This window comes from Myotis brandtii, unplaced genomic scaffold, assembly GCF_000412655.1.
Source record: "Myotis brandtii unplaced genomic scaffold, ASM41265v1 scaffold802, whole genome shotgun sequence".
NCBI classification, from domain to species: domain Eukaryota; kingdom Metazoa; phylum Chordata; class Mammalia; order Chiroptera; family Vespertilionidae; genus Myotis; species Myotis brandtii.
Genome location: NW_005371230.1, coordinates 1127550 through 1142454, shown reverse-complemented (window position 1 = coordinate 1142454; position 14905 = coordinate 1127550). Strand labels below are relative to the sequence as shown.

Sequence of the window (14905 nt, the reverse complement as noted above, 5' to 3'; positions counted from 1 at the left end):
CATTTAATATAGATAATTAAAATGCCTTTCAGGCATAGACAATGAAAGTGATGTTTTATTGAGCATAAACTCTGAAGCCAAACTATGTGGGTTTAAATTTCAGCTCTCCAGCATATTAGCTTGTGACCCTGGGCAGTTCCTTGACCTCTTTGTGTCTCAGTTTATTCATCTGTAAAATGGGGCTAATAATAGGACCTATCTCTTAGTGTTTCGTGGGCATTAAATGAGTTAGCTCATGTAAATTGCTTGGAACAGTTATTGGTATGAGTAAGCACTTATTAAGTGCATGCTTTCCATGGCTTGAATGAGAACAGTCAGCTAATGTCAACTTGGGACCCTTTCCAAGATGGAAACTTTAGACTGTACTACCAGTATTCCCATAACAATTTCTGTGAATCTTTTGAATTTATTATTACCCAATATCCAGAGATTTTGTATATTCATTTAAAAGAAATCTTCATGATTTTGACTAAATCCCTAATTACTTATTTTTTAGAAGTTACCTAAGGAAACCTACTAGACGTAAATCATAATAATATTATTTTGAATACATTTGTTGGTGGATTTAGTTGAAAGGAGCATTTGTTCAATTAGTAAAGAATTTCATTGCTAATACCAGAGATGTCTTCAGGAAAAATGTGTGGAGTTAGGTTATGAATATATTAATGGTTATCAAAAACGTTCATTTATTTCACTCAGCAATCACTAATTGAGCACCTGTTATGTCAGGCACTATGCCAGGTGCTAAAACCATAGCAGTCAGTGTCTTAGCTAAAAAGTCAAGTTATTCTCTGTTTAAAGGCAAAGAATTTTAAACCTAGTGTTAGCCAGTGTCCCAGCTCATCATTGGCCAGGGTAAGACTCTTGACAGCAGGTTTCTCTGTTGTTTCCTTTTTAATTGACTTTCCTGAGAGGAAGGGGGAGGGAGGAGGAGCGGGAGAAACATCTGTGTGAGAGAGAAACATCCATCAGTTTGGTTGCACCCGGACCACGGGATCAAACCTGCGACCTAGGTGTGTGCCCCTCCTGGTGTGCGGGACGACGCTCCAGCCGGCTGAGCCGCCCGGCCAGGGCAGCGGAAGTCTGACTTCTCTCACAGCCTGGGTTTCTGCATGGACTCCACAGACCGCAGTCTCCGATTGCATTTGTGGAGGGGGGTGGCGACGAACAAGAATGAGCTGGCCCTGCTGACAGACCTCTTCCTCTTAGATCACCTCCGTGGACCTGGTGCTGGGCCACGAGGCGGGAAGGTGCGTGGTTTTAAACTGGCAGGGCGGAGGCGGAGACGCCGCTTCCACCCAGGAAGCCCTCCAGGCCTCGCGCTCTTTCAAACGACGGCCCAAGCTCCCTGACGACGAGGTGCACTGGGACAGCGTCCTGGTCCAGGCCAGCACCATGTGAGTCGGGCTTGCCAGGCGGGCGCCTTGTGTTTCAAGTCCCTGTGAGGCTCATTTGTCTCTAAAGCGACCAGTTCCTCAGCTGCGGTTTTCCCCACAGGGTCATCTCCAGAGTTCCAAGCATCTCGGTGCACCTGCGGCACGACCCGCCTGCCCTGACGAACGAGATGTACTGTTTGATTGTGACCGTTCAGTCCCACGAGAAGACCAGGATCCGAGACGTGAAGCTCACTGCAGGTTTGAAACCCGGTACGCATGCCTTTTCAGTTTGGTCCATGGTGTGGGTCTAGGAAGTCTGTTTAAAATGTGGTCATGACGCAGTGCACTTTGTGCAGTGTAGACTGTGAGGATAAGCTTTGAATTCTCCGGATTCTAAAACAATGTTAACCCTTTTAGGACAGGATGCCAATCTAACTCAGAAAACTCAGGTGACCCTTCACGGGACAGAGCTGTGCGATGAGTCCTGCCCGGCCTTGCTCACCGACATTCCCGTGGAGGACCTGCGTCCCGGGGAGCAGGTAACCAGGTGGACAGTGCCGGGGAGAAAGGCTGCTAGCTTGTAGTTTAAATGGAGCGAGTCTTAGAGCATTTCATAGCATTTCCCGAGACAAGAAACATGACTTCACTTATGCCTGTTTTATGCCAATTTACACACTTAAATGTGTAAATGTCTTCAGGTTTTGCACAAGGGATTTTAGAACAAATGACCTTAATACAGAGATTTAGTTGCCTGATAAATAATTAAATAACACTGTGTGTGTAACTTAGTGAAATAATTTTTCAGTCAACTTTTGATTCCAAACCAAACACAAAGATTTCTTGAGGAGCTGGGCATGATGGTAAAAAGATGGAGTAGTAATGATCCCACTCTGACCCTGTGCAGGAACAGCCTGTGGAAAGTGTGCCAGCATTTAACCAGTTGCTACAGTAAAGGATAAAAGGTGGGGACATTATCCCCGAATATACAGGGTGTCCCCCAAAAATGTATGCACACTTTAACAGCTGATAGCTCAATTTCAAAATGTATTTTAAATAAACACTGCCTTTATAATTATTCAAAGTGTGTGTCTACATTTTGGGGGACACCCTATAGATCAGATGGAAATCTGTAATAGTAATTACATTAAAATACTTTTATTTTGCTGCAGCTGGAAAAAACTTTATACATCCGCTGTGGCACAGTGGGTTCCAGAATGTTCCTCGTGTATGTTTCTTACCTGATCACTACAACTATTGAAGACAGAGAAATCGTCTGCAAGTGTCACAAGGTATTTATTGTTTTTCGTGGCTCCTGCAGGAGGCGTCATATTGTTTCGTTTACTTGTCGAAAAGCAGGTGCTCATAGTCTGTTTCAGATTTTCATTAACAGCGGTTGATTTTTTTTTCTCACTTACGTTGATCATAAACAGTACAATAAGGCATTCATTGCTCAGACATTAGAAAATTGGCAGGCATGGCTTTTCACATAGAGAATCAAAAGGTTTGAGCACTCATGCACACAAATCTTGAGAGCTTAAACCTGTCTGCTATTTACAAAGTCACACATTAGATAAGAGCGGTGAGTTGGCTCATGTGTAGGAGGTTTTGGAGAAAGGGAGGTTTCCCTTTATGAGATATTTTTCTGTTAAAATAGGTTCTTAGGAAAGTCGGTGTGGTAAGTGCACACCGAGGAGAGTGACAGTAGGGAAGCTGTCAGAGTTCACGGCTCAGAGGCAGCTGCTGTCGACTCTGATGGAATTCTTAGTGGTCTGCTTTCTGTTTATAGGGGGGGGGGCATGTTTTTATATAGATTTAACCTTATCTTATGTAATGCTTACATCTATTAGTGGAAAACTATAGTATTTAGTATCTTACTCCTGGCAGCCCTGTTTTCTCAGCGTTTTCTAGAAATTGGGTTCTCGGCCCAGCAGGGCAGTTGGCCTAGTTACCTGGGGATTTGTCGTTCGGTCACTGCAGAGTCTGGGCAGTGGGCTCTTTATAAGTTCCTGGGAAGCAAAACCATCCCAAGGAAATCAGGAGTATTTCCCAAGTGGGAGGAGGAAGGCATGGAATATACTGTTAAAAGTTTCATCCAGCCCTGACCGGTTTGGCTCAGTGGATAGAGCGTCGGCCTGCGGACCAAGGGTCCCGGGTTCGATTCCGGTCAAGGGCATGTACCTTGGTTGCGGGCACATACCCAGTGGGGAGTGTGCAGGAGGCAGCTGATGGATGTCTCTCTCTCATCGATGTTTCTGACTCTCTATCCCTCTCCCTTCCTCTCTGTAAGAAATCAATAAAATATATTAAAAAAAAAAAAAAGTTTCATCCAGCCCTGGCTGGTTTAGCTCAATGGACAGAGCGTCAGCCTGCAGACTGAAGGGTCCTGGTTTCTTTCTTTTAAAAAAAAAAATCCTTTTTTAAAAATTGATTTCAGAGAGGAAGGGAGAGGGAGAGCGAGATAGAAACATCAGTGATGAGAGAGAATCATTGATCGGCTGCCTCCTGCACGACCCCGACTGGGGACCGAGCCTGCAACCTGGGCATGTGCCCTGACCGGGAATCAAACCGTGACCTGGTTCATAGGTTGACGCTCAACCAGAGCCACGCCGACTGGGTTAGGGGGTCTCGGCTCGAACCGTGACCTGGTTCATAGGTTGAGGCTCAACCAGAGCCATGCCGACTGGGTTAGGGGGTCCCGGCTTCAATTCCGGTCAAGGGCACACACCTTGATTGCAGGCTCGATCCCCATCCCTGGTCAGGGCTCGTGTGGGAGGCAACCAATTGGTGTGTGTCTCTCACATCGATGTTTCTTTCTCTCTGTCTCTCCCCCTCCCTTCCACTCTCTCTAAAAATCAATGGAAAAATGTCCTTGGGTGAGGATTTACAAAAGGATGTTTCTTTCTCTCTGTGTCTCCCCCTCCCTTCCACTCTCTAAAAATCAATGGAAAAAAGGCCTTGGGTGAGGATTTACAAAAGGAAAAAAAAAAAAATTTCACCCAGCTCAGCGATTTTCAACCTTTTCCACCACGTGGCACACAGAAACTAATTGCTAAGATTCTGTGACACCAAAAGCGTATTTTTGCCAATCTGACAAAAGCATAATTTTGATTCATTCATACCAGACGGCTATTGTTGTTTGGCTATTGTCATTTTTTAATTCTTCAGTCTGAGGGAAAAGCGGTCAGTGCCCCTGACTAAACAGTCGGGTGTTGCATGTTTTAAACATGCTTGCGGCGCACTGACTAATTGCTAAGATTCTGTGACACCAAAAGCGTATTTTTGCCAATCTGACAAAAGCATAATTTTGATTCATTCATACCAGACGGCTATTGTTGTTTGGCTATTGTCATTTTTTAATTCTTCAGTCTGAGGGAAAAGCGGTCAGTGCCCCTGACTAAACAGTCAGGTGTTGCATGTTTTAAACGTGCTTGCGGCGCACTATTGACAATTCCTGGCCTCGCTGGATGCTGTCAGATGCGCCCTGGCTGGCGAGTTAGGCGGTGAGGGTGCTGTCTCAGCATTGCCTCCTACCTTGGGAGCTCAGCGAGCCGTGCAACTTCTTCTGGCCTCAGTTTCCTTGCCTGTAAAATCAGAATGTTACAGTTCCGTGCAGCGCTTGTGAGCAGGTGGAGCATGTGGTTAAAGGCAGGCTCCAGGGTCCGATTTGGTTCCGTTTCTGCCTTGGTCACTTACCAGCCATGGGACCATTTCATCTTCACGTGGCGGTAATAACGGCATGTGTTTCCTTGAGTTCTGAGCATTGCATTATGCACGTGTGGTGATTAAAACACGGCATCACATTACGTTATCATCATTGTTGCTATTTTACTCACCTTGAGTCGAGGCGACAGAAGAAGACCCAGATTTTATGCTTGGCACCGCTGGCGTTGTGGCCTGAGGCCCGCCAATGTCCTCCTCATCTCTGGCTCCTACTGTGGGATGGTGACAGTGCCTGCCCTGCCTACTCTCACCAGGTCCTGAGATAAATAATGCGCAAGCAAGCGCTTTGCAGTGTGGTGATAATACGCAAGATAATTTATTAGAAAAAGAGTCCGGTCTCTCTACATGGATTTTTACAGATATCTAAGGGGAAATCCTATATAAGTTGGAACTGTTTATTTAGACTGTTTGGTATGCCTTCTGTTTTGAAAACTTTACAGACGCTTACGATTTAGAAAACCATTGCATGTGCCTTTTACATTTTCCTGCAGGATGAAACCGTAACGATAGAAACGGTCTTTCCATTCGACGTAGCAGTTAAATTTGTTTCTACAAAGGTATGTCCCTATGAAGCGGATTGGAAATCACTTAGGTTCTAGGAATCAACAGGAAAAATAAAGCGGACTTACCTGTCTTCATTCGTGACAGTTCGAGCACCTGGAGAGGGTCTACGCTGACATCCCCTTCCTGCTGATGACCGACCTGCTGAGTGCCTCCCCCTGGGCCCTCACCATCGTCTCCAGCGAGCTGCAGCTCGCGCCCACCATGGCGTCTGTGGACCAGCTGGAGTCCCAGGTGGACAAAGGTGAGACTGTGGCTCATGCACTTAATTAGCAGAGAGTTAGGTGTGTGCCTGTGTGCATGCCCATGTGTGTGCTCCTGTGTGTATGCACATGTGTGTGTGCATATGTGTACTTAGCAATGTAAGAGTTAGCTTTTGGTAAGGAAAGGAACTTGAGACTTATGCTCACAAATACATTTAGAATTAAGGTATCATTTACAATTTCAGTATACATTTTTTTAAAAAGTCAGATTTTTGCTACTATAAGGAAGTTACTTTTTTAAAAAGGTACTTGAAAATATTACAGCAGGTCCTCGAATGACATGGTTTCATTCAGTGTTGTTTTGTCATAACATTGATGAGGTGCCATAGGGACGTAACTCTTGTTTCTGTCTGTAGCCTGTGGTTTGGTTCTATGTCGTCTCACTTAGAGCGGCCGATCTCCCTTCTGCACACCTCCTGCACCCGCTTCTCAGCCCCGATCTCGCTGCATCCTCACAGTTCATCAACGTTTGTTCCATCAATGAATAATGTCTATTTTTTAAGGTCAGAAGTCCCAAAACCAAGGACTGCGTGTCTGTAGGCTCCAGGGAGATCCTTCCCTTTGCCTTTTTCTGTTTCTGGGGCCACGTGGATTCCTCGCCTCGTGGCTCCTCCTCCATCTTCAAAGCCAGCTGTGTCTCATCTTCAGAAACCTTTCTGTGACCTCTGCTCCCATTGTCACATCTCCTTCTCAGACTCCCCGGTGCCTCCCTCTCTTCCAGCCCTTGTGGTTACATTGGGCTCTCCTGGATCATCCAGGACAACTTCCCAGCTTCAAGACCCTTAATCCCATCGGTGAGGTCCTTGTGGCCATGGGAGGTGACATTCAAAGGTTCTGGGAATTAAGTGCGATATCTTTGTGGGGGGGTGGTGTTATTCAGTCTGCCGCCTCCGAGAACACCAGCACTGGTGCACTGTAAAGTTTGCGTTTGACACATTACAAATCACAACTGTCCTAGGCCATAAATTTGACCTTAATGTTAATTGTTCAGGAAGTCTGTGATCATTTTGGTTTTAACTTCTTAGAATTAGGGAGGACTTTGGGGGAATTAATATGAACACCTCAGTTTTTTAAAAAGCTATTCTAACAGGGTTGAATTGATGTGAGTTGTACTAACTGAGCTACATTATCATATCCTAGTCCTTAAAAATTAATTAAAAGTAGTTAATTCAAGTGAAGATTGATCCAGCTTTTTTCCTTTTCATTTCTGGTATCTACCACAATCTCAACCATCGATTCATCACAGCCTTCTTCATGGGAAACCCATAAAAACAGTTACTAATGTTCAGGGACTTGGCTGTCATTCTCGGGTGTTGCTCCTAGATTTGCTGAAGTTGGCATTAGATGGGCACTGTTGCCAGCTGGCATTTATAGGAGTGACACTGCAGGCCAGGACGTGCCGGAGGGTGGGAAGGGCTTGGTTTAGACGAGCCTTTATCTAGTTATCAGGAGATTTGCTATAAGTTGGTGAGAGGAGCGCATCCTTGCACGAGAGGTAAGTAGCCACGTTGGGCAATAGTGAGTCACTGTCTGATGTATTCCGTTTCTGTGTCTCAACAGTAGGTGCTTATTCAGAGACAGTCCGGAGTCTCCTGGAATGCCATTCGGACCACTTTAAGGAATAACTAAAATTACCCGTTTTTGTATTTTACAGTCCGGAGTCTCCTGGAATGCCATTCGGACCACTTCAAGGAATAACTAAAATTACCCGTTTTTGTATTTTTTGTGTGTGTTTTTTTCCCCTATTGGGAAGTGTTTCCTTTGGAGACATGAAGTAATTTAGAGAAATAAAAATAATCACCAGAGGGTGTTATTCTGACTACAGACTCCTCCCCTTCACTAGTCCCCAGGGGAACGTGTCACCGACAGGCAGCTGCTCGCCTGCTTTTATTGCTGGATTAGAAAAGACACGGGCTGTTTCCCGATGGGACTCTCTGCTCGCTCGGGAGTCCTGCACAGGGACTGAAGGGCTCGTGCTTGTAGTTGTCTTGCAGACCGGAGAGAGCGCGAGCGAGTGCTTCTGTCTGCGGTGCCCGGCGGCGGGGAACGTGGAAGGTGGAGTGGCCACGGGGCATTACGTGATCTGCTGGAAGAGGTAAGATATGTCAGCGCTGTTGCTCTTCACCGTCTGCTGTTCTAATGGCTTAGTTGTTCCTCGTCGTCCTTTAGTAGCTGGGAGCTTCTGTCAGTCCCGGAAGGAGGCTGGCAGCCACAGGCTGTCACTGCCCATGGTCACGTCCACGAAGATGAAGGATCATTGCACTTCCGTCGGTGTCTTGTCACAATCTGTGACCTATATTCTGAGGGAGTCTTACCAAACTGATTTTGATGATTGGACCATTAGCACATTAGGAGAAACTGCCCTTACTTGCAGTGAACAGGATTGCCTACGTAGCACACCCAAGGGAATCAACAGATTGTTAGAGTTATAAGCGTTCCGGCGAGGTTGTGGGTTTAACATCGGTATACAAGGGCAGTTGGATTTCTGCACTTCAGGAGTAAACCTTAGCCAGTTGGTGACTGTCCACGGTCCCTGTTTTGATTGATTGACTTTGCACGTGACATGTGACTGAGGTGCCCTTCTCCGCAGGACCTCGGCCGCGGACAGCCTCCCTGCCATCAGCACCGCCATCACCCTGCCGCACGTGATCGTGGAGAACATCCCCCTGCACGTGAGCGCAGGTAACGCATGCAGGCCCCCAGGCAGAGGACCCCAGGAGACGGGTGTTCCGGCTGCTAAGACTTTTAACATCTTGATTATGAAAAATACCTGACATTTACCAAAGTGGGCTGTGAGCAGTCTCGTTTCACGTGCCTCTACACACTCCGCCTACCCCATCATTTTGAAGCAAATCCAGATATCATTTCATCTCTAGATATTTCAGAGTGTATCTGTAATATTAGTGGTTATTTTTCTAAACCTCATCAGAATACCATTGTCATGACTTTAAAAATTGGCAAAATTGTCTTAATATTATCGAATTCTAGTGTTGAAATTTCCCTGGTCGACTGAATGTTCCTTATGTGCCTGCGGTCTCTGCTGTGCATGGTTTTGTAACTGGGAGGCAGGCCGACTCCCTCTCCCCCTCCGGGGCCATCGCCTTCCACACGTCACCTCCCCTCGGCCTTGCTGTTTGTTTACCGAGGGGCCGAGTCATTTGTCCTGCGGAGCTTGCTGCAGGCTGGACTTTGCTGATTGCACTGCATTATTGCTAAGTGTTTCTGGGCCCTATAAATTGGTAGTTCGATCTGTAGGCCTGGTCAGATTCAGGTTCAAGTTTGGGGCAGGAATACTTCATATTCCAGGGATGTGCTCCCATCAGTGGCACGGGATGTCTGCCATCCCTTTTTGAACCACGGTTGATACTTGGGGAAACCTTTGGTAGATTTTTAAATTATTCCTAAAATATAATTCAGCTCCGGACAGCCAACTCCCTTTCTAAGTCAGTCACTTTCAAAGGAGATGTTGAATTGTCTTCCCCTGTTTTTTCATAGTCCTGTGGCCTTTTTAATCAGGAAATTTTATTTAGCAAGAGCGCAGGGATACTGATAGTTTAAATAAGCCCGTGTCTTGTAGAAGGAGAGTTATTTGCAAGAAGACCCCACAGAGGGTGAGCTGTTTTCTAACCAAGAGGATCGTGTCCTCCCTGCAGACCTGCCGTCGTTCGGCCGAGTCAGGGAATCGCTGCCCGTCCGGTATCACCTGCAGAACAAGACCAGCCTGGTTCAGGACCTGGAGGTCTCTGTGGAGCCCAGCGACGCCTTCATGTTCTCGGGGCTTAAGCAGGTACAGTTCGCATCTCACTGGGATGCTCCTGTAGACACCAGGTGTGGCAGGGCGTGGAGAGCTGTGCACGTGGGCTGACAGGACTGACCATGGACCTGGGATTCTGATAGGAGTGCATCTTCAGTCTCTTCTGTGGATTGAGTACATTGTTACAGAGGCGGGATCAATGGGCAGACCTCACATTGCGATCACGTGTATAGGTCCTTTCTTCTTGAAAACAAGAGTTCACAAATCCTTGGGCTGTATAATGGGATTCCTGAAAATCTTAGATTTCCCTTTAATGACTAATGAGTGCGTGTGTGTGTGTCTGTCTGCTTTTGAGGCCTGGAGGCATGACTACCTATATTAAAATGCCTAATTCTCTTCAGCACTGCCAGTGCAGTGTTTTGTCGTCAATAAGTACTTTTTATTAATAGAACATAATTAGAGGAACAAATGTGTCATAACACCTGGAAGTACATACCCTGACTAGTCATCTGTGCCCTGCGTATGCGAAATAGAACTATATATGATGCATACTCTAGTTCATACACTAATTTAAACTTTTGTAAGTACCACGCGCTAACCGATTGCACCACTGGAGCTCCACTAATTTAAACTTTTACACAGTAAGTATAATCTTAGCTCTGGTATGTTGGTGCACATGTACATATATTATCTGTGGCATGGACCTGTATGCACTCATTTGCAAATGAGTAAGCTTTTCTTGCATGTCTTCATCTTTTTCACGTATTAACTTAAAAATAATTGGGTCGTGTAAAATACCAAAATCTTACCAGTTTGTGTTCTTTTCTAAAGTATTGTTAAAAATTTGTAAACATCTTTTTCCCCCTGAAGTTACTCACCTTAACAAAATTCCTAAAAAAACCCACAAGAAACAACTAGTGTGTCTTATGTTGACATCATGTTTACAAAGGTACTTTTCTGTAAATTATCCTTACTATTTTGTGACTCACTCTACCTGGCCCACGACACAGAATATATCGCTCAGTCTAGTGTGCTCATTTTTAAGCTGGTATAGTTGCCTTTTAGGTCTTGGTAGACAGAAATCATGTGCATAGTTTTTAATATGTTTTTACTGATTTCAGACAGACACAGGGAGAGGGAGAGCGAGATAGAAACACCAATGAGAGATGTGAGAGAATCATTGATCGGCTGCCTCCTGCACGCCTCCTTCTGGGGATTGAGCCCACAACCCCGGCATGTGCCCTGACCTGGAATCCAGCTGGGGACCTCTTGGTGCGTTGGTCGATGCTCCACTCCTGAGCCACAGCTGCCAGGCTCATGCATATGTCTTACACACGTATCATCCGTGTGGTACTAATTCAGCCTTACCTTTTGGAATCTATGGAGGATGGACTGGGAGAGAGAAAATATTCACCAGAGAGATTTGGGTGTCCAAACATTTGTAAATATTCTAGGGGTGACGACAAAGATATTGCAGGTCTGTGTATCTGATTATCTATGATTTTTGTGATTTAGATTCGGTTACGGATCTTACCAGGCACTGAACAGGAAATGTTATACAACTTCTATCCTCTCATGGCCGGATACCAACAGCTGCCATCTCTCAACATCAACTTGCTTAGATTTCCCAATTTCACAAACCAGCTGCTCAGGCGTTTCATACCGACCAGTATTTTTGTAAAGGTAAGGCTTGGACATCTGCCTTTTAAATATACTGTCTTGAAAACAAACAAAAGATTTGTTTTCCATGTAAACATCGCTAAACAATAATTTGAGACTAACAGTGATAGTTGTGATTTTTACCCTCTGAATTTGGCAGTATTGCTATCCATTTCTATAAAGTTACTATATTTATAGAATCTAATTTAAAAAAATGTTTATTCCCTTAGGTAAATGATTTATCTTTATAGTATCCTTAAGTGTGTTTTTTCTTTGGCTTTCATAAAGTATGTTTGTAAATTATAGTTAACTTGTAACTAATTTTTAATCAAAATGGACTAACTTTCTAAATATGATCACTGAATTCTCCTAATTCTCTCGGTTTAACTGTGTAATACCAAATTGGGGACTTTTTTTATTGAATTTATTGGGTGACATTGGTTAATAAAGTTATATAGGTTGAGTCTTTTCTGAAAATGGCCATCTATTGGGCACTGTACTGTGGTTTACTGTTCTGATTACTCCAGCTTCCTGCAGTAGAAGACTGTGGGTGGTCATAGTGTGTGACAGGGAGGTGGCCACACAGGTGGATCGTGTAGCTCGCACTTCGTCTCCCAGTCCGCCACTCGCAGTGCCTGAGCCGAGGCTGTTCATACCGACCAGTATTTTTGTAAAGGTAAGGCTTGGACATCTGCCTTTTAAATATACTGTCTTGAAAACAACCAAAAGATTTGTTTTCCATGTAAACATCGCTAAACAATAATTTGAGACTAACAGTGATAGTTGTGATTTTTACCCTCTGAATTTGGCAGTATTGCTATCCATTTCTATAAAGTTACTATATTTATAGAATCTAATTTAAAAAAATGTTTATTCCCTTAGGTAAATGATTTATCTTTATAGTATCCTTAAGTGTGTTTTTTCTTTGGCTTTCATAAAGTATGTTTGTAAATTATAGTTAACTTGTAACTAATTTTTAATCAAAATGGACTAACTTTCTAAATATGATCACTAGTGGGCTGACAGGGTTAATAAAGCAATTTTATTATGCACGTGACAGTTAATTTGGGAAGCAGAAATTAACTAATTTCCTAATTCTCCTAATTCTACGCAGAGGATAGGCTTTGCTGATTTCAGACAAATTCTGTACATGTGCAGAATTCCTAACTGAATTCTCCTAATTCTCTCGGTTTAACGGTGTAATACCAAATTGGGGTCTTTTTTTATTGAATTTATTGGGTGACATTGGTTAATAAAGTTATATAGGTTGAGTCTTTTCTGAAAATGGCCATCTATTGGGCACTGTACTGTGGTTTACTGTTCTGATTACTCCAGCTTCCTGCAGTAGAAGACTGTGGGTGGTCATAGTGTGTGACAGGGAGGTGGCCACACAGGTGGATCGTGTAGCTCGCACTTCGTCTCCCAGTCCGCCACTCGCAGTGCCTGAGCCGAGGCTGCCCCCCCGATAGGCTGTGCTCCCCACTAGGCAGATGTTCTCAGCATGTGTGATCCCCTCTTCTTTTCCACTGGTGCCCGTTTGGGAATAGGTTCCATTGCACAGTTTCCCTTTTCCTGTCTGTCACGTTTGGGGGAACTGGGCCTTGCTTCTGTTACCCGGGACTTGGTACATTACAAGTTAGTTTCTGCTCATGTGTCCTTCATAATTTCTCTAGCTTTTATTTTTCTAGGTTTACACACTTTTTTGCATCTGCAGAAAAATTGCTTTATTAACCCTTCCAAGCTTTTATCCTATTCCATACTTTAAATTGTTTAAAACGAAACGAAACAGAAAAGCCATATTCATGATTTTAGATCTCTAGTGTCTAAATAGTTTTGGATTCACAGCGAAATTGAGAGGAAGGTAGAGATTTCCCATATACCCTCTGCCCCACCAACAGTGGTGATAGATTGGCAGTGGCGCTAGAACACCAGGTGGCTGAGGTGGGGTCGGCAGGTGGAGGTGCCTGATCAGCTGGGGGTGTCTGCAGGGGTCAGAAGGAACAGGGGACCGAGCACACAGTTGCCGGCCCCAATTCAAGTGAAGAAAGAAGCCGAGATGAAAGGCAAATACATTTATTTTGGTATTTGCACATGTTTATACTGTTTTTGTGAACAGTTCCAAGAATTTAAAAATCTTTTCAATTAAGAGAGCTTATGGGTCACTATTACTCTGTAAACCATCTTGTTTTCTCACTTCGAAGCCACAGGGCCGACTCGGGGACGACGCCTCCATCGCCGCTGCATGACATTCACGCCGGGCCTGGCCGTGCTCGCAGACGCTGGACAGAGCTCCCTGAGGCTTTCATTCCGAGCTGTAGCGTTGATCGTGGTGAACGTTAATCTTTATTTTTTAATGGATGTTATACCAGCTATTCAGAGGAACTCGTGCATAAGAGATTAGCAAAGCCTATCCTCTGCGTAGTTTCACTAATAAATCTTTGAAATCTGTCAGTGCGACGTGACAGCTGTCAGACCATTATTGTTGAAAGTCATTTGTGAATAGTAAATTCTTTTCAACGTAGTGAAGTGCATGTGCAGCTTCCGGAAAACCCAGCCCTACCGGAGTGGACGGGAGGGGCATGCACCGGGTCTGGGGGAAGCTCTCCATCCCCAGCAGCCACGGGGCTCACCCCAAGGTGGTCATCCTCACATCTCAGTGTGTGCTCACGGCGCGGACACAGCTGAGCAGCCACCCAGGACCGATCCAGAAGACTTGCTGACAGCTTTCATCGGAGCAGTCTGAGCTCTCTCACACGTGGCTTCACTTACCACCAAATCATGTCAGAGGGGTCAGCTCCCACCAAGCGTGGCTCCTCTGTGGGGCGCGTTTGTGTCTGTCATTAAGACCCTTATCTGTAAGGGCCCAAACTGCAAGGACCTGGTCGTCAGCGTAATTCCCTAAACAGGAAAGTTTTTTAAAAGATTCAAGGTCTAAATAAGAGCTTTTTGTTACGTTGTGCAGTTTAAAAACAACCATTTAGGTTCTCGAAAATTCATGTAAATAAAAATCACATTGTGAAAATCTCTTTGTTTAAATATTTTAATTTAAAACTACCTGATTTCCTGGAAATGTTGATTATTTAAACAAGTGGGAGTTGTAAAAAGGAAACTGGTGTAAATAAATGTGTTCTCTTTCAACGTGCCTGCAGATATCTCTCATTCACTTTGAGCTCAGTCTGCGACACGGCTGTGCCCTGGGACCCTGGCGCCAGGCGGTACAGAGCAGGGGACCGGCTGCTTTCTGTGTCTCGCCTCACTTGAAGGAAAGAGTCTTGATTTTGGCTTTAATTGAGTCCTTTCTTTCATGGCCAATGTTACAGCTCCAACCACAATATTAAAAGTCTTCCAGTTGATATTCTCCCTGATGATACTGTTAAGAATGCCGAGTTGTGATTCCACATTGGCATTGCATGAGAAACAGTACTTTCAAGGACAAAACCCAGCAAATGGAAAAGGTAAGCTTGTACTCCTGAGGGGAGGGTTCACACAGGCAGTCCCAGCAAACGCCTTTCGGAATCTCCCTTCTTGACCAAAAGCCCAGAAAAGACCTTAAAGTGTCCGGCTGCTCGTTT

At 44.7% G+C, this 14905-nt stretch overlaps 1 protein-coding gene across 1 annotated transcript in view; it reads left to right on the top strand.

Moving 5' to 3' along the window:
• TRAPPC11 (trafficking protein particle complex 11) overlaps positions 1 to 14475 on the top strand; it is a 30925-nt gene extending 16450 nt beyond the window's left edge. Inside the window, exons 15-25 of the mRNA XM_014531396.1 lie at positions 1210 to 1397; positions 1498 to 1646; positions 1794 to 1915; positions 2546 to 2665; positions 5588 to 5653; positions 5745 to 5901; positions 7904 to 8015; positions 8511 to 8602; positions 9574 to 9707; positions 11190 to 11357; positions 13535 to 14475. Coding sequence (XP_014386882.1) covers positions 1210 to 1397; positions 1498 to 1646; positions 1794 to 1915; positions 2546 to 2665; positions 5588 to 5653; positions 5745 to 5901; positions 7904 to 8015; positions 8511 to 8602; positions 9574 to 9707; positions 11190 to 11357; positions 13535 to 13579 — 1353 coding nt within the window. The 3' untranslated portion in view covers positions 13580 to 14475. The remainder of the gene's footprint in view (positions 1 to 1209; positions 1398 to 1497; positions 1647 to 1793; positions 1916 to 2545; positions 2666 to 5587; positions 5654 to 5744; positions 5902 to 7903; positions 8016 to 8510; positions 8603 to 9573; positions 9708 to 11189; positions 11358 to 13534) is intronic.
• Positions 14476 to 14905: the final 430 nt, after the last annotated feature.